Source organism: Adiantum capillus-veneris, chromosome 4, assembly GCF_014529385.1.
Source record: "Adiantum capillus-veneris isolate H3 chromosome 4, ASM1452938v2, whole genome shotgun sequence".
NCBI lineage: Eukaryota > Viridiplantae > Streptophyta > Polypodiopsida > Polypodiales > Pteridaceae > Adiantum > Adiantum capillus-veneris.
In genome coordinates this window covers 80,282,358-80,306,885 of record NC_140934.1, presented here as the reverse complement: position 1 = coordinate 80,306,885, position 24,528 = coordinate 80,282,358, and the positions used below count along the sequence as shown (strand labels likewise).

Below are 24,528 nucleotides of genomic sequence, written 5' to 3'. Positions count from 1 at the left end.
CTGTAAAGTTCATGTTTGTGAGGTTTATATTGCTAGAGGACTAACCTTCATAGTTCTCAACATGCTTTGATACTTCTAGAGAGAACCAAGTGTGAAAATTGAAAGTTATGACCAACTTATAGGAATTGCATAATCCTGTTTTTTGGCCAAAGTTAGCACTTTTGTGATTTTTTTGGTGGCTTTCTTGATATCCAAATGCAATTTTGATTGTTTAAGTGGCATGTATAACATAAAGCTAATCTTCCTTGAGTTTTGGGGGACCTAATACGCTATATAGCATAGTATATGATGATGGTTGAATTTTTTGATTGCTGAAGGATATGAGACATTTTAGTGTAGAATGTATAGCTTTCTCAATATTGCTAGTTTCTTAGACTAATTGTGAGTATTTTGTAGGTAGTAACCATATCTAATCATAAACTACAAATTTGGCTAGATATTGAGTAGTTTCTATGGGATTCTACAGGTCATAATGCTAAACCCAGTTTTATCATGTTTTATGTATTTAGCACTTCCTCACTGTTCCCAAGGTTCCACTTAGTAAGAGTTCCATTATTCTCTTGACATGATCCATGGATCCTTTTGAATCCAAAGGCCCAAAGTGAACTAAGAAAACATGTATATTATATCAGTATTGAGCGTGACTTTCATGATAGATCCGTAGAATGACAAAAATACAACTTTTTTGTACCTATGGTTTTGCCCCAAAAAAAATAGTGAGGCAAAAGAAACCATATGTTTTGATCATCAACCCATTGAAGTTAACGGGGCATTTTATCTCATGTCCTACAAAAATCCCCACTCTTATTTATATGCAATCATCCGTAAGAAATGGTTGTTTTGGGCAAAATGCACTAGTCCATTAACTTTGGAGGCTTTTTGTGACCAAGAGATGAGAGATTTTACTAGTTTTTCATTTTTTTGATATGTAGAAGTCCTTGAACTATAAGCTCATGAAAGGATTTTTCAATATGAGTGGATCTACTACGGTTTTGGAATTTTTTTCCAAAACCCTGAAAGGACACTTTTATGACATGTAGGGTTACCAGACTAGTGTTAAAGGCCTCCAATAGTTAGTGTGAAAAGCCTTGGACCTTAGGTAAGCTAGGGTTGTTCTTGAGGTGGGAACCCGGCCCAAGCTTGAGTTTCTTGTCGTGCTGACTGAGATGCTTGAGGTGCTTGTTGTGCTTGAGATGTTAGGGTTGTACTTGAGGTAGGAACCCAGTCCAATCTTGAGGGGCTTAAGGGCCGAGCTTGTGGTGGGAATTGGGCCCAAGGTTGAGGGGCTTGAGGTGTCAAAAGGTCAACAAGGATCCCTACAAGGAGGGGGTGAGCCCTACAAGTAGAGGCATGAGAGACAACACACACACCCTCACACAAGGGAAGCCTAGACGAAGGAGGCAACAAGGACACATGGCAATCTCCTCTTCATGTTGCCCTCATAGTGTGACTAAAGTCTATCGATTGGCCTCCCAAGGGATCCAAGTATAATTTAGTTAATTTAATTAATTATCTATGCATTTATCAAGTCCTCTCTCAAAGGGTAAAGGGGGACACTTGTCCCAAGGCTAGCATGCTTGCTTGATATTTACTCTGCATGTGATTGGCCAGGCTTGCAGGGGTCCAATGAGCTTCCATGTTGAGCTAGAAGAGGGGGTCCACCAAAGCAATGAGGGGGATAGCTTGGGGGGTATACTCTCCCACACACTCTCTCTCTCTCTCTCTCTCTCTCTCTCTCTCTCTCTCTCTCTCTCTCTCTCTCTCTCTCTCTCTCTCATTGTGTGAGGTGCAAAGTGCAAGAGCTCCATCTCCTTCTCCAAGCTTGTAGAGAAGTGGAGACCCTACACCAACACTATTGGCTATGGAATGCAAATCCAACCAAGAGCCATGCTCCAATGCTTAAGCTTGCCATCTTTTCCATCTTCATTATTATGCTATTATGTATGCTAAGGAAGAAGAGTGATGATAAGTGAAGAACTATTTCTTTCTCCTATGAATGTTTTTTCTTCCTCTTCCCTACCCTCATTCCCTACTAGCTCTCTCCACCTTTGATGGTGTTTGAGGCCTGCGATGGTTATGTTTTTTTTACAAAAGTGTATGTTATGCTCGTGATGCACAAAACTTTACATCTTCATTGCATCACCTAGGTCACAAGGAACACAAATATTGTATTGTACCAAGTCTCTCTTGATGTGAGAGTCTGTAATACAAAAGCCTATTGGAGGAGGGACGGACTCCACATAAATCCGACCCTTAACTGTTGTCAAGTTCTCTAAACTCTCTCTCTTGCAAAAGTATTGTTCATACCAAGTTAATTAAGTATTATGGTTATCTTTCTACCGCTAACTAAGTTCACCCTCTATGTTCTCAAAACAATCTCACAAAAATGCTCACTCTAATTCTCCTAATTCCGCTATTCTCAAAGTTCATAGGACATTTACATTACACATCTTGCATCATGTAAGCCCACTTAGGGTAATTGTCCCCATCTAGTCCTCAGTAATAAACATCTTGAACACATTTGTGTTGTTGTCAGCAGCCCAAAAAGAGGAGAAACAAAGCAAGAACCAAACGTGCTATATAGCATAAACCATAGTAGAGTGTAAGCGACCTGTTATGAAAAATATGGCAACGACAAAAATTTGGCACAAAATGACAAAATAGCATGTGCAATACTACTTGTAGTGGAAACAGAGTCTAAAATAAGTCCAAATTAGAAATGTGAGCAGGGTGAGCTATACGAGCTTTCCCAAAATATTTTTTGACCTGCTGACACTTGCCAAAGCTCACAAAATTCAAAGAAAGTGAGCAGGCATATGCTGGAGCTATTGGCAACTAAGCCTAGGAGGACGCAACCTGCTCCGATATTAATTGTTAGAATTAGGGTTGCAGGAAAACACACACAGCTTGGACAAGACAAAGGAATCTCAAGGCACACAACAAAAAGTGTATTACTTAGTCTATAATGAAAAAGATAGATAGCCCAAGAGTGATGGGTGAATATATAGTGCATGGGGGGAAAACCTCCTAGGGAGGGAAAAAATGCCCCAATGGTCCTAAGTGTGTTCACACACATCACTACCACATGTATATGGTAGCACTAACTTCACAAAGATTATCCAAGAAAGTAGGAAAATGATTGTTGCAATTGGGAAAAGTGAAAATTCAGACAACTGGAATAGAGCAGTTAGCGCAGTCACAACAGACTATGGTGATTAAGGGATATGGTTTGCCTTTGTTTGTGGTCGTGTAACTTCTTGATGTATCCCATGGTCCCTCAAGGCTCGTCACAAGCTTGAGGTTTCTTTGTACATTTATTTGAGGAATTTCTAATACATCCACTCATATTGTGAGTTTAGCGAAAAAGGAAAACGATTCAAAGCATTGGATGGTATTTACATTAGAATTTGCAAACTTAGACGAGGGTTTTGAAATTTTAGTTGGTTAGAAATACACTAAACCCCATTTTCTTTGCAAAATGTGGTTTGAAGGACACTAACAGATTTTAGCCTTACAAAGACAATGGCATGACTTTAAGATCTGTATGAAATTTCAAAAAATATTTTGACTATTAGATTTTGACTATTTAACAACCATCTATTGGCTCTGTGCGATACCTCTGTAGCCTAGCTCTCTACACATGATGTAGATGATTGGGTCACTTCAAATTGACCGAGTCAGTGATAACATATGCACATCATTGGGGCTATGAAAGCCACCACCTTTGTAGATTCTCATGGTTCTTCTAGTCCTTATCATTCAGTGTTGCTCATCTCTCTCTCTCTCTCTCTCTCTCTCTCTCTCTCTCTCTCTCTCTCTCTCCCCATTCCCAACATGGTATTAGAGTGGGTATCATGATTTAGTAGATCCTTGTTTCATTTTAAAGCATATAATTATTGAAATATATTCATGCCTTAAAATATTGTTTTCCCTCAACCATCCACTTGGCCAAACGTAGGCGATTCTCAATCAAAAGTGGAATATGCTTAGATCAGTAGTTGCTCAAGCAATGATGTAATTCCCCAATGTGAGTTGGGATCCTTTTTAAGGCTTTGACTATTGAAGCATGACATAAAAATCTTCTACTAGGAGTGCTAGTGATTTTGAATCCATACCTTGAGATCTTGAATCTCCACACTCTCTATCAAGCCCCCAAGGGTGCTCCCATCAAGGGGGGAGGCATTTTCCCCTAGAGAATTGATCTCTCCCTTTATCCTTGCCCAAGCCTCTTGATTTTCATGTGTTCAACTTGCACTTCAAAGCTGGCTGCCTTTTGGTGCCTATTACACACAAGGTTGGCCCCCAATCTCATGTGCCCCCATCCGGCTATTATCCTGAGGCATCAACACTACCATATTGTTCTTTATGTGTGAGTACACATAACCATAGTGTTCTTTTTTAATGCATTTTTGTTACACATACCTTAGAAGCTATATGGTTGTCACATTTAGTGGAAGATGTAGACATTGAGTAGGTTCCACTCAAAATGCTATTGCTTTGTCAAAAAATCTCGTCTTTCACTTCAACTCAAAACACATTGAGGTGAGTTACAATCTCATTTGAGATGTGTTGACGGATAAGTGATTGGAGCTTGTCAAGGTCCACACTCATGACAACCCAACAAACACTCTTACAAAGAGCGTAGCTATGGAGTGGTTTACACATTACATCAAGCTAATGGGTGTAGGGTGAACATATTTGTACAAGGGTATTGAAGGTGTTGTGCTTCACGTTTGTACATACTATCTTTAGTCATCACCACTTATGACCACATTGGCCTTCAAGTAGGAGATTGTTGGGGTAAAGGACTGTGGCTACCCAACTTGACAGATGCTACACTTATTGACTATCAACTAACCTTCTATACATATACAATAAAGGAAAACACACTACTCCTTCTTAGTGTGCGTAGTTTCTCCCAAATTTGTCTCTTCTTTCTCTTTTGCTTCTGGCACGCACACGAGAACGATCATGCACACTACATTGTCCAAATGATTTAGAGGTTGATAGTATACAACAAAGGAAAACACACTACTCCTTCTTAGTGTGTGCGGTTTTCTCCCTACTTTGGCTCTTCTTTCTCTTACACTTCCCGCACGCACACACAAACGCTCATGCATACTACACTCCCCACATGATTTAGAGATTAATAGGCACATACATGATATAAGCACCTTAGGGTAAAGTTCAATTTGTGAAAAGCCATGTTAGTGGCCTTTTAGTTACCGAGCCTCAAGACCATGGTGTGAGTAGGTTACATTCATGACCAGCTCCAAACTTTGGGAGCATCCTTTTAATATATACACCCTTAGCAATCATACAAGTATAAATTTTAGTTAGGTTCAAACAAGGGCGGTGGAAACCCACCTCTCGCTCAGGGTCTTCCACCCCTCTCACTCACATGAGATAGTCGCACCTTGAAACCTATGGTAGATCAACAACCAATCGAGCAAGAGCTCTTGTTAACGCTAAAGGCAAAAACCTATGTAGAGGCAATGCTCAACATTCTTGCCCACTATTCGTGCCAACAAAGAGGGGCACCCAAGATCATCTTCTGAGGGGAGTGGCATCGCCCAATATCATTGTGGGTCCAAAGACAGTCAGTCCATTTCTTTTGACCCAATGTAACCACGTCATGTAAGCGCCCCTACCCCTTTTGTGCTACCACTCTGTATGAACCCAACCTGAGCAAATTTGAACTTTTAGTGCCTTTGAAGTTTTGGTGGATAGCAACGGTGTTGAAGGGACAATAAAGGCCTTGTACATATGTGCTAGTAGAGAGACACGCATATCATCAATGCTCTAAGAACCTTATTCATGACCAACAAAGGATATACAGGCAATCCGAAGTCATATTTCTACATTGGATAGATTTTGACACTAACTAAAGTGGCATTTTATAAGGTCAAAGTGACAATGTAATCGATTCCCTCAAATTTTAGCTTTTAGTTAGTGAACTTTGGGGGATTCACTATTATTAATAGAGGGACGTCACCTACGTGCAATCAAATTAGAGAAACCCCCTTATGTACGGCTCCTTCCATACTAACCAACCTCTCTATATATGGACATCATTGTAATAAATTAACCCCTCCTATCTTACATATATCAATAATCTACAAAACTTTTGGTAGCACCCCCTTCTTACAAGGATATATTTTTCAAACCAAAACATGTGCCACCTACTTTTAAGTAGGATTCCCACATAGGATTTAAGGCAATAGAAGTGAAAATTAAAAAAAGTTCATTCAATAAAAGATCACTGAAAATATTGGAAATAAACGACCATAAAAATATTAGAGCTTTATTATAATAAACGACCATAAAATACCCACCACTTATAGAGTCATCATTCCTCTCTCTCTCTCTCTCTCTCTCTTCCTCAATGTCCCCCCTCAAGCATATGAAGGTGTAATTTTGTTTCAATGGAGGCTAGAAACTGTTGGTTATGCAGACACGTGCAAAAGGTATTATTTCCCCAAATTGCAATGTCCAAAATGTTTATCATTTGTTTCTCACTAAGGTTAATGTTACTAAAAAATCAACCTACACATAATAATCTACATGGTTTAAAAGATTGTGCATGGTTTAAAGGGGCATTGGCAATGATTCTGCAATTGTTTAGTGGCCAAAGGGTAAATGAAACAAAGCATTTCAAATTTGAATATCAATGAAGACTAAATATTAAAAAAATAAACCTACGGGTCTATGACTATGTGTCGAAGAAGTGCGGCATCGCCCATGAGGAAGCGGCTCCAAGAAGCAATTTGGAATCGCGAGGTTGAAGGCAGGCACAACTCACACAGTCGGGACTTGAATCTTGATAACCCATGTGGACTGAGACTCACCAGCAGGAGTCAAGACTTTCTCAGAAGCAATAGCAGGCTACAAGGCCTCGTTCATAAAGCACACGGGATGCACTCGAGGGATCAACGGCCCGAGTGCATCCCACCGTTGGACCTCATCTGGATGGAAAAAAAAAGTGTGCCGCATGTCCCACTCCCCCCTCGAGCTCGAGACCCCTTCCCAAATACTCGCAGACCTCAACCATCCCGCCTATCGCGCGTCGATGCAAGCAATGTGCCTTTAAGTATATAAAAACCTACCCCCTCTAGGCGTGTAGATCCAACGACCTAAAGCCCCCCGCCCTACCGATCACGCTCCCCGTCGTTGATCCCTTGAGTGACACCCCGTGTCACTTATAAACGAAGCTGACATGGGCTACATTGTGCACATCTCGAGAAACGAGCATAAGAAATGCTCCCATCATCAAATCAAGATAACACATTTTATTTCTTCAAGGTATTTGTATATGCTGACAGCTACTGGCCATGACGATGGACAAACCTAGGTTCCCAAGGGTCACGACTCATTAAGCAAATAAAAAATATCATAAACTTGTAAATGATCACCAAAGGCCTTGTAAACTCTGAATTTGGTTTTTGAAGGGCAGATGGACGGCCAACCCTACTCACGGATCCTAAGAAGTCTCCTTACATCACAATTGAAGGGCAGCTATATCTCAATTTCTTCAAGTGCTATATCTCAATTTCTTCAAGTGCAAGGTTCTTCACAAGTCAACTCTTCTTAGTAAGGTTGAGAGACAACCGTTTGAAGGGCAAAAGGGTGTCAAAATCTATCGCTAAGGGGAAGAGGGGGGGGGGGGGAGGGGGGCACGGTGGCCAATCCTTATAATGATAGATTGGGCAAATTTTCATCCTTAGCAATCGAAGGGCAGCTTGATCTCTTTTAATGCAAGGTTCTTCACAGTGAACCCTTCTTATGTGGGGTTGACAACCATTTGAAGGGCAACCGGGCATCAAAAACTACTACTGAGAGGGAGAGAGAGATTTCTTTGTCTCTTCAAATCAGTTTCATGTAACACATAAACGTTCAATAGAACTTAGGTGTCCACTCGGCAATTCCACAATTGTACATATGTCTAGGTTATTTGGTGAGAAACATGGAAATGTGTGAGCTTGTACCTATGCTTCCCATTAGTATAGCTAGAACACCCTCATGAACATGAATCTCTTATTCTTAATTATAGCCCCCTCCCTCTCCCTTATACATACAATATGAGCATCAGATAATAGGGGGCCACTCCCTATTGTATACACTTATGTGGAACCTCAAAAAATCCCCCACTTGTACACTCACATGGTATCATACGAAAATACATAGTGAATTCCCCAGGGGTGCATCACATTGTAGTGTCCTAATATTAAATAAGGCAAATGTCAAACTAGGGGAGGGAAAGATCGGCCCAAGCTAAGATGGTGAAAGTATATTGGGCGACGACGAAAACTGAAACATGACTCCGAGACCATGTTAGTGGGGCAGCCTTGCATGCCGGCCCAACCTTCTAAAGGCGCTACTATATGAAAAAAGCAAAGGGGGGAATGCACACAAGAGGACTCTACCTCTATCTATCAGTGTGAGAGTCGGAAGCTCTCTCAGATGGCCAAATCGCATCTGCTTAAAATTGTTGTCTCTTTTTTAAATACTAGTTAAGCAAGTAAAGGGCCCCCCAATTCACCTTTTAGATGGCCAATGGGGGAGCCATATGAGACGAGGTGATAAATGTAGTGTTGATGAGGCTAGAATCTTGGACCTTAAATACCCGACAGTCCTCCATTCTAAAATAGAGTTTTCATAAAGTGAGCTTATTTCCATTCTTAAAGTGAGTTTTCGTCAAGCGAGCTTATTTCCATTAGTACGACCGACGGGCTTCGCCCTCTATCTCTCACACACAACGTGAACATTCAAGGAACATTGTCGGGAGGGGGCCGAAACAAGCAACTATCGCCACGTGTCCGGAGGAGGGTGCTGGAATCCCTTCCCCCACTATACTTAGGCCCGTGTCACACTGGGGCAGGCAAATGCGGTCCAAGCTGAGATGGCACGCCGTTATACGTCGGTGAAAAAAAGCGAAGTTGGCCGCGAGGTATTGTCAGAGGGGCGGCCTCGCTTGCCCGGCCATCTTCTCAAAGTGGTGGACAACTGAAAAAGTGAGGGCAAGAGAGCACGAGAGAGGCCTTGAGCACTGTCCTGCAGCATGAAACGCGCTCTTCTAACCACTTGGCCAATGCCTATTCGTTGAAGCCTGTAGCCAACATTTTAGTATTGACCCAGTGTGACATGAAAAGGCTGCCACTGCCTGCAAATCCCCATGGGCGCCCGTCCCAGTGTGACAAGCGCCTTAACATAGATAACCCAGTGTGACAAGAAAAGTCCCTCCTCATTTATGAAAGAGGGTGGGGCTGACAAAGTCCTAAGAGGGTGAAAATGCGTGAAATGGTTTCATGCATAACCTTTTTGAAGTCTAGTAGCCTTAGCCTCACCATGAGTAAAAAACTACCTACCGCCTATTTATTATCAACCAGCCGTGAACGCTTCAGTTGCTCTCTGGCCATGGCATCCTTCGCTACTGCTGCGTTGAGTTAAGCTAAATTAGCTAAGTGGAGCTTGACTCAATTGCTTTCCTGATTGCATCACATCTCTCTCTCTCTCTCTCTCTCTCTCTCTCTCTCGTGCACACTTTCATGCCCTGCACGCAGCATTCAGCTTCTCGCCCAGTACCATATTGCAGACGTGCATCTACTGATTGGTCCTTCTTTTCAATCAGTTCGCCCTCTTGCTTTCGTTGTCAGCTGATCTAATGGCTACCTCTGTAACTATGGCTAGCGGGTCGCTGCTGCAGCAGATGATATTCACATGCCTCAGCATCATGTTCACTCTTCTTCTCTTTGCTGCATCCATCGGAAGCGCCTCGCCCATCCGCGTCCCAAACTTGCAGCAATGCGAGCTTGCAATGGACGCTTCCGTTTCTCTTCCACTAATGACACTCACCCTCAATTGCTGCTTGCCAATCCCTCCACAGAGCCCCAGACATTTCTCATTCCACAAATACAAATCGGAGCCGAGAGTCCGGCAGGCCGCGCACACAGTGAGCGACGCCTACATCGCAAAATACACGCGGGCATATGAGCTGATGAAGGCGCTTCCGGACGACGACCCCCGGAGCTTTCACACGCAGGCGAAAATTCACTGCGCCTTTTGCAACTTCGCGTACAGGCAGGCGGGCAATGCTAGCGTTCCGCTGCAGGTCCACTTCTCATGGCTCTTCCTGCCATGGCACCGGTGGTACCTCTACTGGCACGAACGGATTCTGCAGAGTCTGCTGGGCGATCCCACCTTCGCGCTTGTTTTCTGGAATTGGGACGATCAGCGCGACGGCGGGAATGTGATGCCGGCCATGTTCGTGCCGAACGGAACGGCACTGTACGATCGCAATCGTAACCAGAATAATTTGCCGCCGACGCTGGTGAAGCTGAGACCCAACACCACCGGCAATGACAGCGCCGTCGTGAATCAGAACCTGAACGACATGTATCAGGATGTGGTCACCGCCACCACCGCCGAGCTCTTCATGGGAGGTGCTTACCGGTATATCCTTCTCTCTCACTCACTCTCAATACTAGTATGGTTTCCAAAATAATTCCACCGCAATTGAAATCCATAGCAATTATACATGCTTTCACTATTGGGAGAGGGAACGCGTCAACATGTACTGTTGGGGGGTGCTTAACTAGGTGAAGTTTGGGGGGATCGCTAATTGACAATTACTTCCCTTAATTAAGGAAAAGGACCTCACAAAGCCATATCAAACAATGTAACCAAATTTTCAAAGACCAAAAGTAAATTGTTGTGTGTTTTCATTTGGCATTCACTCTTTGCGCCTCTAATTGGGCCTCATAAAATCATCTATATCACATGCTTTCAAGTTACTTTTGTGAATTTCATAAAGACTACAATGCATTACCTTTCAGAATTTTAAATCTTTCTTAAATTATTGAGAATCGCATGTCTTTGTAAGTGTCTTCTTTAAGTCTCAAAAGGTAGACGTCTTCTTCACATGACTAGCATATTGTTTGAAAAGAACGGGTTGCAAATAGATCTAATATAGATTAAGGTATGAGCCCATTACTTATTAATTTATTAATGGGACTCACGAGGAGATTCTCTTTCAAAGAAATGGGTTGAGGTGAAAGTGGAAAGGAAGTTTACATGATCTAAAATCGGGCTTTATTAGAAGAGGGATGGATTTTTTCATACTATTCGTGGAGGGCTGTCCACATGTAAGGAATGATGTAGGAGTTGGGAGGGACTTGGGAGTGCAGGAGCCGCAATCGGCAAGGGTAGGGTCAAAGGTGTTAAGGAGTGGCTAGATCTAGAAGAGATGGGGAGGCCAGGAGCGAAGCCTGTCTAGGTTCTCTCTCGCTCTCTCTCACTCACTCTCTCTCCTGTTTGTAGGGATAGCATCCGTCCATAATGTGATCTGACACTGTGTGTGTGTGCATGCGCACTCTCATTTGGGTCTCTCTCTCTCTCTCACTCTCTCTCTCATTTTCTATGGAGGTGATGGCGTTAAGGGGAGCAACATGGTAGGAGGCTCTATGCGATAAGAGTGGAGGTGGGAAAATGTGGTGATGATGAGCATTATGTGTGTGAAGACTTGTGGCATGCGCAGCTGAACCAAGGGGCAACGTCCATTACCGAGACAATCCTAAGAGCTATAGCAGGGCACGTGGCAAGGACGAAAGGGGTATGTGTGTGCGGCGAATGAGTGGGAAGCCTTGATGCTATACGAGTACACTGGAATAGATGCAAAAGAAAGAGCAAGGACGAGTAAGGAGCAGATCTTCTCAGATTCGGCTTAATAAGTGTAGTGGAGCCAGTAGCAAGTTTTAAAAAAGCAATTTCAAACTAAGCCCTAAAGAACATTAACTACTACCAAGATAAATAGTCACATTGGGCTTATGATAGTGGTCTATCCAAGATGTAGGGAAAGTGCATGTGACCCGAAAGTTAAGCTGTCCCCTAATTAGTATCTCGCACGGTGCACTATGTAGTCATGTTAATGTATGGCGTGAGTTCAATGTAAAAGGTTTTTTAATGCAAGCAAATTGATAGACATACATTACTAAAAAAAGTTTTTATATTTTGTTTTTGAAAAAAAAACCTAAAATAAGAGGTCATTTTATTCTTTCAAACATGCTAAAAAAGATTATTTTTAAATTACTCCACAAATGCATGATATTCAGGGGATTCTAAAAAACGCAAACCCGCCCCGCCCCCAACCCACGGTAGTACCTCTCTTGTAATATCTATCAAAGTAGAGAGGAGGTGAATAGTCCTCCATAAAATGTTGGGAGAGTGTATGTGGCTCCAAGTCAATGTCTCCCTCTTAAACACTCAAAACAATGATGGCAAAGAGAGTGTATACCCCCTCGCTAAGATAATGCCTTCCTATCCAAATTCCATGGTGCCATTGAGCAAGCTTGAAATTGAATGGGTCATAATTGCTCATAACAAGCTTAAGACAATGGTCTACAATTTCTCTCAAGAGTTCTAGCAGTCTGCTAAGGCCTTATGTAGGCCAATAAAGACAGCTAAAGTTGATTTCAGATGTCTTTCCAAGTTTTGCATAGGCAATACATGTTGTTAGTGATCAAATAATAGCTCCAAAGGTCCTTGTGTAAGAATTCCATAGTTGTCGAGGAAATTGATGCATCCTCTTTGAGATTCTTTTGGGGGGGGGGGCGGGGGGGATGGACAAGGAGAGGCATTGACTAATGGAGGGTGCTCGGGTGGGGTGCCTTGCTGGGCAACTCGGTCCCATCTCTTTGCTATAGCAATAGCCCTCATCATTTTGGAACACTTGGCGGTGACACTGTCCAATCCCTAATTTGGGAAAAATCAATTTTGATGTCGATGTGGAGGAGTGCTAGGACATATGACATCCATTCTCAAGGAGGGGGGAGAGGAGCTCCGTACAATGCGGGTAATTTCCAACAATAAGATGGGCTTTTAGGAAATTGTTCCTCCCCCATTGCCATGGGCTTGCATGTGGGTGAGGTGCAGGGCATGCAAGACTTTAACAAAGGCTTTCTCCCATGGCAAATTGCATGGTAGTTCTTTTGCGATCCTTGGGATGCTTTATCTGAGCCGATTGTGACTATGTTGTTCAGAATCTTGGATGGTGACTAATAGCAATGCTGGTGATTGTTTCCGTGGATGGCCTGGTTCTTGGTTGTCAGCAACTCTTCTGTTCATTTTGATCTGCTTGGATTTGGAAGCTATGGACATGGATGACTGGGGTTTCAAACCCTCATGTATGGTGGGATCCATGTATCTCCTATGTATCCCCATGCTTTGGTTGATTAAGTGGCTCCCATATTTGCCGTCTCTTGAGAGGGAGTCCCACTTTCTGGCCATTTTTGGTTTAATATGGTCTCTGTGTTGTGTGATGCCATGGCTAGATTCTAGCATGTTTGCCTATGTAATTCTTTTTGGGTATGATAGAGAACACATAGTTGGTGAGTATTGAAATTTTTATATATTTTTTAATTTGAAAACCTCACATTATGGTGATGAGGTTGTGAAATATAGGGACCCATTCACAAACTAAACAAAGTTAGCAAAAAATTAGTACTCTTATTTACCTTCTCGAATCACCGCTACATCGTGTTGAGTGCTAGAAAAACCTAGGTTTAGTGTAATCCCTCCTACAAAATTTGAAAATTTTAAACTTGAAGGGGAGAAAACCTACAAAGTTAAAAGAAATTTAGTGTAAAACTTTCAAACATTCAAATATACTCGTTTTACGTCTTACATTTCCACTTTCTGAGCACTGGTAAAAAGTGTTGTTTGACCATTAAGATTGAAACGCTGCCTCTTTGACGTTCACAAAAAGGTAAACATGTACTCTCTTGAAAGGTCTGAAAAGGTTTCCATGATTACTACGTATGATCAAAAGCTCTCCTACAACAATCCAAGAAGAACAAGTCATAAAATGACAAGGCATGTCCTTTAGGTGAGTTAATATGCAAAGCCAAACAAAGAAAGAGATCCACTTTTATGTTCTCTCTCTCTCTCTCTCTCTCTCTCTCTCTCTATATATATATATATATATATATATATATATAGATATATATATCCACTTTTATGTTCTTTCTCTCTCTCTCTCTCTCTCTCTCTCTCTCTATATATATATATATATATATATATATATATATATATATACATATACATATACATATACATACACACACACACTTGCTTAAAATAAATTAATCTTTTTTATTCCCTAGAGGAGGAGGGGGGGGGGGGGGGGGGGGGGGGGGGCGGGGGTTGAGCCAAATGGTAGACTAGAATAAAGTCATCACAACTTGAAACATACATACATGCATATATATATATATATATATAACTTATTTATTTATTTATTTATTTAAATTTTTTATATCCAACCAATGAACATTCTCAATCTATTGGAGGACTTGTCCTCCATGTCAAACGCATTTGTAGATAGCCATTTGAGCAAGTCCACTACTTTTTTTTTGTAATAGTCTCTTCGACCATATCCCAATGTGAGTTTAAAATGCATCCCCTACAATGTCTACTGTCAATTGCACACGAAAGGCCCCTCACCATGCAACATGCAATCCAATCTATTTGTGCAAGTTGCTCGTACAAGGGCCTTCTACCCACAATCCATTCAACCTCATATTGCCCATACAATGAGAGTCTCTTATTGAACTCATGTATCCCCTATCACCCTCTTGCTCTTCCCTATCCCCTACCTTGTCCCACCCATCAGTTACCTCGTGTATAGTACACAAGAAGAGCTGGAGAGAGAGAGAGAGAGAGAGAGAGAGAGAGAGAGAGAGAGAGAGATTTTATTATCATCCTGGAAGGCCAAGTATGACCTGTGGGACCACAACAATGTATCATGCGGTATGTTTAGGGCTATTAATTGATTCTTGATGCCCAAGGATTGTAGAAATGAGCATTGCAATTGGGAGGCCACATCTTGGTTGCCTATCAAAAAATGCTTGAAAATACAACTCAACTTTTTTCCTATTTTAGTAAGCAAAAAGAGAAAGCATCTCTATAGCCTTCTCACTTTGGGCATACCAAAAAGTGTGAATTGATAAGCTTCTTCATGTTGCTTTAACACTATTTTGGTAACCTACCAAAACATAAAAGTGTCGTTTCAGAAAAAAAATTCAATACTCATAGTATATGTGTGAATTTTCAAAATTCCTTATATGAGCTTCAACCTAAGAACCCATTCCAATTTTGAAAAATAAGTAACATGCCTATCTGTTGATTTCTTGGCCATGACAAGCTTCCAAAGCTAAGGTAGTGCTGCATTTTACCAAAAACAACATACTTTCAAGGTTACCCCCATGATACACTATATATAAAATTGTTCATGCTACAAACCTATTTTTTCTATGAACTTCAATGAGTTCCTAGTCTTAGTATATGGCGGCTATAGCCACAAAAATTCTTAAACTATGTGTAGAATTAGATACAAAAAGAAACATTTTTTGCATTCAGATGTCCTATCCTCCGTGTTTACTTGCCCATGCCCATATTCTATACTATATAACTTGTCTATTGATATAGATTGATACTTCACCCTCATATTGACATCCAAAAACTATCAAAGACATGCAAACATGTCTTATTATGATCATTCTAGACACAAACAAAAGACACAAAAACTGGAAGAATGAAAAAATTGGGCTCCACATTGTGGCCATCCTTACCTCTTTGGAAAATAGCTACTTATACCCAAATCGGGCTTGTATGCTTAGCTATGGACCTAAGCTAGAAGATGAAAATGTTCATTGAATGTAATGACCAATATTAAACATAATACATTTCTAATTCTAATTCAAAATGAGTGGGATTCTGTTAAACTCAAATTTTCTTTGTGGCTTTGTATTTTTAGCTCTTTTGGATATTAGGTTCCCCAAAACTCATGAAAGAAGCCTTGCATAGTTATGAGACTATATGCACAATCAAAACTACCTTTGTATAAACATATTTTAAAAAAATCATGAAAGTGTAAAACTCCTCCCTAAATCTGCATGGAAAATTTATGATAATTAGGCAACACCTTTGAATATATACGCTTGGCATGCCTTAGAAGCATTAGAAAACCTTTAGAATAGCAAAGACTAATTATGAAACAACCTAGAAGCCACTTACAGGCGTTCTAGGGTGGTCTGACCAATTTTATGAAAAATGGTAAAAAACAGCACACATTTTTAAGGATAGTTTAGGTTGGAAAATCCTTGTCAAACACAATGTTAAAGCCAAAATAAGTAGCCCAAAAATTTTTCAAGTTTCTTTTAGCTCATAAGTTATCATTGTGAATATCAAACATTCAAAAACAAAATTGACATCTCCTACAGTAATTCTAGGAAATTGCTTGGTTAACAAGACATAAGAGTGCCATGTTACCAATCTAGCGTTAAAAGAGACCAGGGCAATAAAAATACATTTCCCTAACTGGTGAAAATAAGGGCAAACTTGAAATTTTAATGGTTCTAATTAAGGTCAAAATTTGAAGCTTTTGCTAGTAATTACAGTAAAACTTGTGTAAATTTTTCAATTTTTTGAATGGCAAGCTCACAATCTAGCTGGGATTGTACAATTTCAACCGGTTAAAATACATTGGAGATTCAAAGGTAGGTGTTCATATGAGATCAATTCTTTTCTTTTTTTTGTTTTTTGTTTTTCTTTTGGGAGAGAGAGAGAGAGAGAGAGAGAGAGAGAGAGAGAGAGAGAGAGGGGGGGGGTAATCAATTAGGAATAATATGCAATTGTGAAAACTTGTTTAATTTTCATTTGGTAAGGTAGCCAAGCATATGGTAAGTTTAAAAGAAAATTTGGAATCTGGAATCAGTGAAAGTTGGATCAAAGAGATGACACAACTTGCTAAAACAAGACGACCTTCAAAAACGAGAACTAAATGTGGGAAAAATAAACAGAAATGATAGGGTAAAGGGGGTAGTCATGGGATAGGTTTTAGCAAAGCATAAGCTAGTGCTTGGTTCTACTAATTTGATTTATACACCATTTTTTAATGGGATGAATGCACGCCTCTCACATTTTGATCTCCGCTTAGCATTGCGATAATTGATTTTTTTATTCCAACTTTCGTTCAATGTCGGGCTGGGTATCTGTAGCATTCTTCGGATTGACCACAAACTTAAAGGTTCACCTATGACATCAGTAATATTTTCACTTGAAACAACAGAAACTATTAATGTGTAAAACCCCAAAATGCTGTCAAAAGAGAAACAAAGACGAAGGATGACCAATATAAAGATAAGAGTTGACAAAACCTTTCGCAAGAACAAACTAAGGCCTGCTTTGAATGCCAGACAAGGCTATGTGTGTGTGTGCACACGTGCGTGCATGCGTGCAAGCGTGCTCACAAAGCTATGTATGTGTGTGTGTGTGCGCGCAACACACACACACACACAATGAGAGAAGAAGAAGAGAATTTTAACATCGTAGGAAACTATCCCAATAGACCTTAAAGATCTATACGATGAGGAGAGTTGAACTCAAAACCTGTTATTCAAGAGGGAAATGGCATAGCCAATCTACCACACTTGGGTGATAGAAAGGTTATACAAGCGTTCGTGCGTGCGTGCGCACACGCACACGCACACACAAAGAGAAGAAGAAGAGAATTTTAACATCGTAAGAAACTGTCCCAAGAGACCTTAAAGATCTATACGACAAGGAGAGTTGAACTCAAAACCTGTTATTCAAGAGGAAAATGGCATAGCCAATCTACCACACTTGGGTGATAGAAAGGTTATACAATTCTCCTCTTTTTATTAGCGCGCACGTGCACACACACCCACACACACACACACCCGAAAAGAAGAGAATGTTAACATTGTAGGAAACTATCCCAAGAGACCTTAGAGATCTATCCAACGAGGAGAGTTGAACTCAAGACCTCTTATTCAAGAGGAAAATGGCATAGCCAATGTACCACAATTGGGTGATAGAGAGGTTGTACCATATTCCTCTTTTTATTAGCATGCGCGCGCACACACACACACACACACACACACTACCCGAGAATTGTAACATCGTAGGAAACTATCCCAAGAGACGGACGAGAGAGAGAGAGAGAGAGAGAGAGAGAGAGAGAGAGAGAGAGAGACTATTTCAAAGGGCACTTTGAAGTAGAGACTCCATGCTAGCAATAACATTACATGTGGGAATGCTTCCATGCATAGAAGTGCACCCGAGCTCACATGGTGGTTTTTGGATAGGAGAAGGGGAAGATGGTGTTTTCTCAACAAGAGAGGGCGAGGATGGTGGTCTCTTGACAAGAGATGGTGAAGATGGTGGTTAATTTCTGGTGGCTTCTCGAGTACAAGAGATGGCAAAGGTGGCTTGATGGACTTTGGTATTTTTTATACAGGAGATGGCAAAGATGGTGTCTTTGGAGAGAAGTGCCTACGCTTTGCACCTCTCAGCGGTTGGCACATGTGCAGTTGGAGAATGACAGCTACCTTCCCATTGAAGGGGTCCCTTAAGATCTCCCCGTAGTCTACTCTAATAGAAGAGTGAACAGTGATCATTGTCCGCATACGAGCACACTGTGTTGAGGGCTACAGCTCCTCAACAGCGCGGCCATGCAAGCATCTGATGATGCCGACACAGAAAGGCAGACGATAAACTGGTCTCTCTGCTTCTAGATCCTCCATTGAAGGAGCCCACATCTCTCTCTCTCTCTCTCTCTCTCTCTCTTTTTGAGTGTGGATATATATATATATATATATATATATTTGTATCTCCCTCGCTTATGCAGGCACTAGGAGAGGCACTTGTCCCTGGTGTAGCATAGCTGCTTGCTTGACCACAGAGGACCAACGAAAGTGCTGACAGATCCATGCAAAGGGAAAGCATTGAGCAAAGCAGGGATGATGGATCAGCTTGGAAAACAGTGAATGCACAAAGTCCGTGCCCAAGCAGTCTCTCTCTTTGATCTCTTTTTCTCCCTTGCTGTCCCTCACGAGTCTCTCTCTCTCTCTCTCTCTCTCTCTCTCACACACACACACACACACGCGCGCGCGCGTGCGCGATATACAAGAGTTCATGTGCACGCTATTTTGGGGACACCCATGGGAGCAGACAATACCTAATATGATAATGATGCAATAGAGGAGCACCCAAGAGAGGATCAAATGGAATCTGGGTAGATTCCATGTAATGTAAAAGCAAAAATAGGGCCAAGATATATATCTCCCACATCTTAGAAAAAGGAAAAACCGTTCTATTACTTTAGGATGAAACCTTGAAATGTGGAATGGGAAGGAAATAGAAAGGCCTTATAGAACAAGGTGAAAGTTCACTCCTGCCTACATAATGCTAGTAGGTCGTGCCAATTTCCGAAAGTGGGTTGATTAAGAGGAATATGGCAAGATGCTCTTGCAGATTTGAGGAGAAAAGAGGGAGGAAAGAGAGAGAGAATGGATGGGAAGGAGGGCACATAGCACGTGGAGGGGAGAGAGAGAAGGAGCTAGAGAGAAGCAAAGTGCATACGTGCAGAGGCATTGAGCCCATAGCATCGCAACCAGCACACAGAGAATAGGTGCGCGAGAGAGTTCTGTCTATGTCATCTACGCAGAGAGTCGTATACGCAGAGTGAGGAAAGCGATGGCGAGTTGATGCAGAAGGGGGATCTCTGTCAGAGGTGATGATGGCATCAGGAAGCACGTCTGAAGAGAGAAGTAGATCGTAGGGACTGTGATGGGAGAGTTTGAGGAGCTTTGTGAGAGAGGAAGGACACAGATGGAACACAATCCTGAATTGTAAGGGGCAGGGAAGCGAAGAGGTGCTAGGAGATCGCAGGCAGAACTGCAAGCAGCATGGCGAAGCGGACGATGGCAAGCCGAGGAAGTCTACACAAGGCCAGTGATGGTGACTAGAACAAGGCTTTTCAAGATTCGTTCGGAATCTTCAGACCCACTAGTGAACCTTGTCTCTCTGTCGTCATGTGATTAGGAAGTGCAGATAGGGAATCATGGGAGGTTACAGAGGCGTTCTGCAGATGGAGGGGGACATTTTTTGTTGCGTCATGAGCTTGTGAGGCTTGCATCTCTAGGAGGTGGAAGTAGGGGCAATGATGGCCATCAAGGGCATAGACGCGTGGTCGGCGAAGCCAGGAAACTTCATGATTATGCAGAGGAGGGAAGCCATTGGCCGGAAGAGGTCTGTCAGGGACGGGGGTGTTTTCGATACTTCTGCAAAGGATCCATAAACATTTTCCTCGTGATGCTTTGTGGGAGGCCCTCTGTGCAAGGTCGCAACAATCACTCATTTCTCTTATCTATCCTTCCTCTGCACGGGATGGCCATGGTGCATGCACGCTGCAATAGTCCAGGCTCCCAGGCAAGAGGGTTGTAGTGTGGCAGGTAAGAAAGGTGGATCTATTAATTGCAGGGTTAAGTGCAGGGCTATAGTCGGGTAGGGAGATGGCAAGGCGGAGACAGAGATGCAATTGCATCGTCATGCAGAGAGAGAGGGAGAGAGAGAGAGAGAGAGCCAGACAGAGCAAAGGTGGAGGCAAAGAATGATATTTTTGTTTTGCAGCTCCGTGTGCTCGCTTGCAGGCAACTCCTAATGGGAGGTTTCGCGGAGGTTAAGTGGGTGGAGAGAGAGAGAGAGAGAGAGAGAGAGAGCCAGTTGATGTGCGTTAGTTGTTGTTCTTCATCGCAGATTCGCAATCCTAGGCGGTTGCTCTGAGCGTGAATGCAGAGAGACGGAGGGATGGCATGTACCGCAGTACTCGGGAGCAGAGAGAGAGTCCTGCCATGTCCTCGATGAGAGCGAAAGCAAGGGAAAGGGGACAACGATCGGGGGATGCGGGCCTGCATGACAGTGACAAGTCGTGCAGTTTTACCTCCAAATTCACAGATTGAATGAGAATCTTTGAGGGAAATTAATGGGATTTGTGAATTTAGACCCATTAGGTAGTAGTAATGCTAATAGGCCCTACCAATTTTGAGTTTGGGGCTTATTAGGGGGTATCAAAGTGGATACCTTTTTTGATTGAATAGGAAAAGAAAAGGGAGTTACAAGGGCGCAAATGGCAAGTGTGAGGCGAGTACGGATGGACGAAGACGTGAAGGAGAGAGACGCCATGCGCCAGCAGTTGCGCAAACGAAGAGAGATTTTTGATGGCAGGTGATGAGAGTAAGCCTTTTGGTGTGCCGTGATTGCGCATGGGAGGGCAGTCTTGGTCTTCTTCTCTCTCGGCCTATCTCGTGCTCGTCTGCAGACTCGGAGAGGGGAGATGGAGAATCTCTCTCTTTCTCTCTCTCTCTCTCTCTCTCTCTCACTCACTGGCTCCGTCTGAATCTCTCTCTCACTATCGTGTTTGTAAAGGGAGTGGCTTGCTATCCTGCGTCTTGAGGCACACGTTCTCTCTGTGTCTCTTTCTTTGCATTGCTAGACCCTATGGCTTGAGACTCTCTCTGTGTCTCTTTCACTCCTTGCTTGGGAGCACCTTGCAAAGGAATGCCTTCGAGCTGCTTGGCAAATGAAGAAGTGGGAATGCCTATGGAAGTAGGGATCATTGCACCAAGTTGAGCTGCGAGGCCCGAGGGAGTGCAGACGTTGGAAGAGTGCGTGGAATTGAAGTATGATACAAAAGAAAGGGTAGGGGCGGATCTTCTAAGATTCTCCTTAATAAGTGAAAGTGGACCACACACCAATCTCATTAAGAGTCGTGTCCACTCCAAATTTAAGTGACACTAGTACGGCCGGCCGCCTTCAACGGCCTCTCTCTCTCCCCCTCTCTCCCTCTTTATCGCATGCAACTGGGCTTTTTTCGTTTTGGACTTTAGCTTTCAGATCGCAAATTGCGACACGTGTAAAAGGGAGCCCTTCCGCCATATTATGTTAGTAGATGGTTGGTTTTTAAAAAAATAAAAAAAATTTAAAGGAAAAGCTTCTATAGTTTAGAAAAGCTTTGTAGGTAGCAACCCTTTGCCGAATTCTCTTTAGGGTTTTTGTGTTTAGATGTGTGTGTATTTACTCTTAACCAAGGATTTGGGTGTGTATTTATGGTAAGAATGCTCATGAAAATCTTAATGTTGAGAATTCGTACCGTTTACTTTGGGTGTGCAGAACTGGGACAGACCTCACGAATGCAACAGTGATTAATGCACCATTGGGGGGGTTGCTTGAGAATGGGGTGCACAATGGCATCCACTTTTGGACAGGAAATTCCGATTTGCCGCTAATCCAGGACATGGGTACATTCACCACTGCCGCTAGGGACCCCATCTTCTATGCACACCATAGCAATGTGGACCGCTTGTGGGACAAGTGGAAATACAACCTGCCAGGCGGGCCAAGGGCCGACCACAATGACACTGACTTCTTGAAAGCAAAATTCTACTTCTACGATGAGAATGCTAGGTTGGTGAAGGTAAAAGTCCGCGATGCCTTGGACAACTCCAAGCTAGGCATTAGCTACCCAACTGTGGCTGCTGATGAGCTTTGGGTCAACTATAATCCACCGGTCATGTCCATCGGGAGCGCTGTCGCCGTCGCTCGAGCTGCTGGCGTCGCCACTATGGGTGCTGCCCCCCAGAATGGCACCATCTTTCTGGGCTCCAACCTCTCTGCCATCGTCAAAAACCCCTCCTCCCTCCCACCCACCACCGCCAAAGCCACCGTCCTCATCATCCAAGGTCTGCAGGTCACCCGCAAGAGCTTCATGTCCCTCAGTGCCTTCATCAACCTCCCCTTTGCTGATGCACTCACTGACACTAGCAGCGCGGAGTACATAGGCACCTTTAACATCATCCCCACTGCCAATGTCAAGCATCGCCACCTCATAACAAATGTCATGTTTGAGATTGGCGACAACATGCGACGAATTGGGATTTCCCATGAGCATGAGGCAGTCATAACAATGGTTGTCACAGGTGTTGAACCCGTCTCCATTGAAGGCCTCCTCATTGACTATGCATGAACCATCTCCTTCCACATACCTTTGCCACACGGTGATCTCATCTCTTGAAGTTTCGGCCTGTCAGCTTGTTGGTCGTTCATTTCTCCCTTTCTGTCCTCCTACCCTCCTTTCCTCTCTCTAGATTGAAATTTATGTCACCCTATTTTGTTGTTTCACATGCCATGTAACCTAGTAGACATGTACTTTTGTGGCTTTTGGAAGTGCATTATGTTCTTGAATTTAATTTTTTAACGCACATATAAGTGCCATCTTGTGTGCATTCGTGCGCTTGGGTCTGTGTGCACGCACGCACACATGAGAGAGAGAGAGAGAGAGAGAGAGAGAGAGAGAGATATTACAACATCAAATTTCACTATAAGAACTTGAGTTTAGCTTAGGACGCCAATTTTTGATGCATTTAAATAGGTATCGTTTCCTATAGTTGCAAAAAATAAGTTAGTGATATTGTTAGATTATTAGTATGTGACCCGCGCGTTACTGCGGCCAAGAAAAGCATGGCAATTGGATCTCTCTCTCTCTCTCTCTCATACATCACACACACACACACACACACAATGGAAACGTAGTCCTTGAAATCACTATAGAAAGATAAAAATGCATATGTACGCCTTTCTCTATCTTTCTATCTCTCTAGAAAAGCATGGTAATTGGATCTCTCTCTCTCTCTCTCTCTCTCTCTCTCTCTCTCTCACACACACACACACACACACACAATGGAATAGTAGTCCTAGGAATCACAAGTAGGTCTTTGATATCTCTTTTATCACCTTCTTTCTTCCATTTCTCAATTCTTTTAAGTTGAAGACTTGCTCAATAGCTCTCTCTCTCTCTCTCTCTCTCTCTCTCTTCACATGGAGTGCTTTCGGCCGATCGGTTGTGATCAACTCATCCTTCACATGACTTCTAACAAATTTGAGTCGTCTATATCTCCCCACTCATCAATCAATGACAATGTACCACATTTCTACCAACTTGCTACTATTGCACCATGCTATCAAAACCATGGCTTGCCAATATACGGGCTTCTCATGACTCTCACTTGGTTGGAGGTAGACAGGTTTTGATGCTTCGTAGTCATTTTGGTGGGCTACCAAGTTGCCAAGGAAAGGCTCTCTCTCTCTCTCTCACACACACACACACACACACACACACACACACTGTAACAATGACACGTACGCACACACAGAGCGTGTACACACACATGCAAACTATCAAGTGCACAATTTTGGCTACTACAATTCGTATGTTGTTGAAAAAGGTTGGATTTGCATATTCTACATTCTCTCTCTCTCTCTCTCTCTCTCTCTCTCTCACACACACACACACACACACACACACAGATTGACAACAACTTGTCACTCACAAATTTGACTATTGCAAGTCATTGGGAAAGGATGGAGTTGCAATCCGAACTACTTTATGCAATTTTTTAAGGCTGGGACTCAACATCTTAATATCGGTGTTGATCCAACGGGCCATGCAAATCAACCAAAAATGCGACATGTGGAGGCTCTCTCCTTCCTCTAATTTTTTGAGGTCCATTATAAAGAGTATAGATAATGGACTATTGAGTAATAGTAGAAAACTATTATGTACCCAAGTGCTCGAGAAAAACCTAGGTTTAGTGCAATCCCACCTACAAATTTCTC

General features: G+C 42.5%; 1 protein-coding gene across 1 annotated transcript; it reads left to right on the top strand.

The window, feature by feature from the left end:
- The first annotated feature begins 9,401 nt into the window (after positions 1-9,401).
- LOC147459477 (polyphenol oxidase I, chloroplastic-like) lies at positions 9,402-23,138 on the top strand. Its single transcript, XM_086510735.1, has 2 exons — positions 9,402-10,449; positions 22,027-23,138. The coding sequence occupies exons 1-2, from the start codon at positions 9,662-9,664 to the stop codon at positions 22,877-22,879; spliced, it is 1,641 nt and encodes a 546-aa protein (XP_086366861.1). The 5' UTR covers positions 9,402-9,661; the 3' UTR covers positions 22,880-23,138.
- Positions 23,139-24,528: the final 1,390 nt, after the last annotated feature.

What these genes read in the sequence shown, in the direction of transcription:
- LOC147459477 (XM_086510735.1), top strand. Translation starts at nt 9,662, where the DNA reads ATGGCTACCTCTGTAACTATGGCTAGCGGGTCGCTGCTGCAGCAGATG. An exon ending in TTCATGGGAGGTGCTTACCG is followed by an intron (nt 10,450 to 22,026) that starts GTATATCCTTCT and finishes TTGGGTGTGCAG; the next exon opens with AACTGGGACAGACCTCACGA.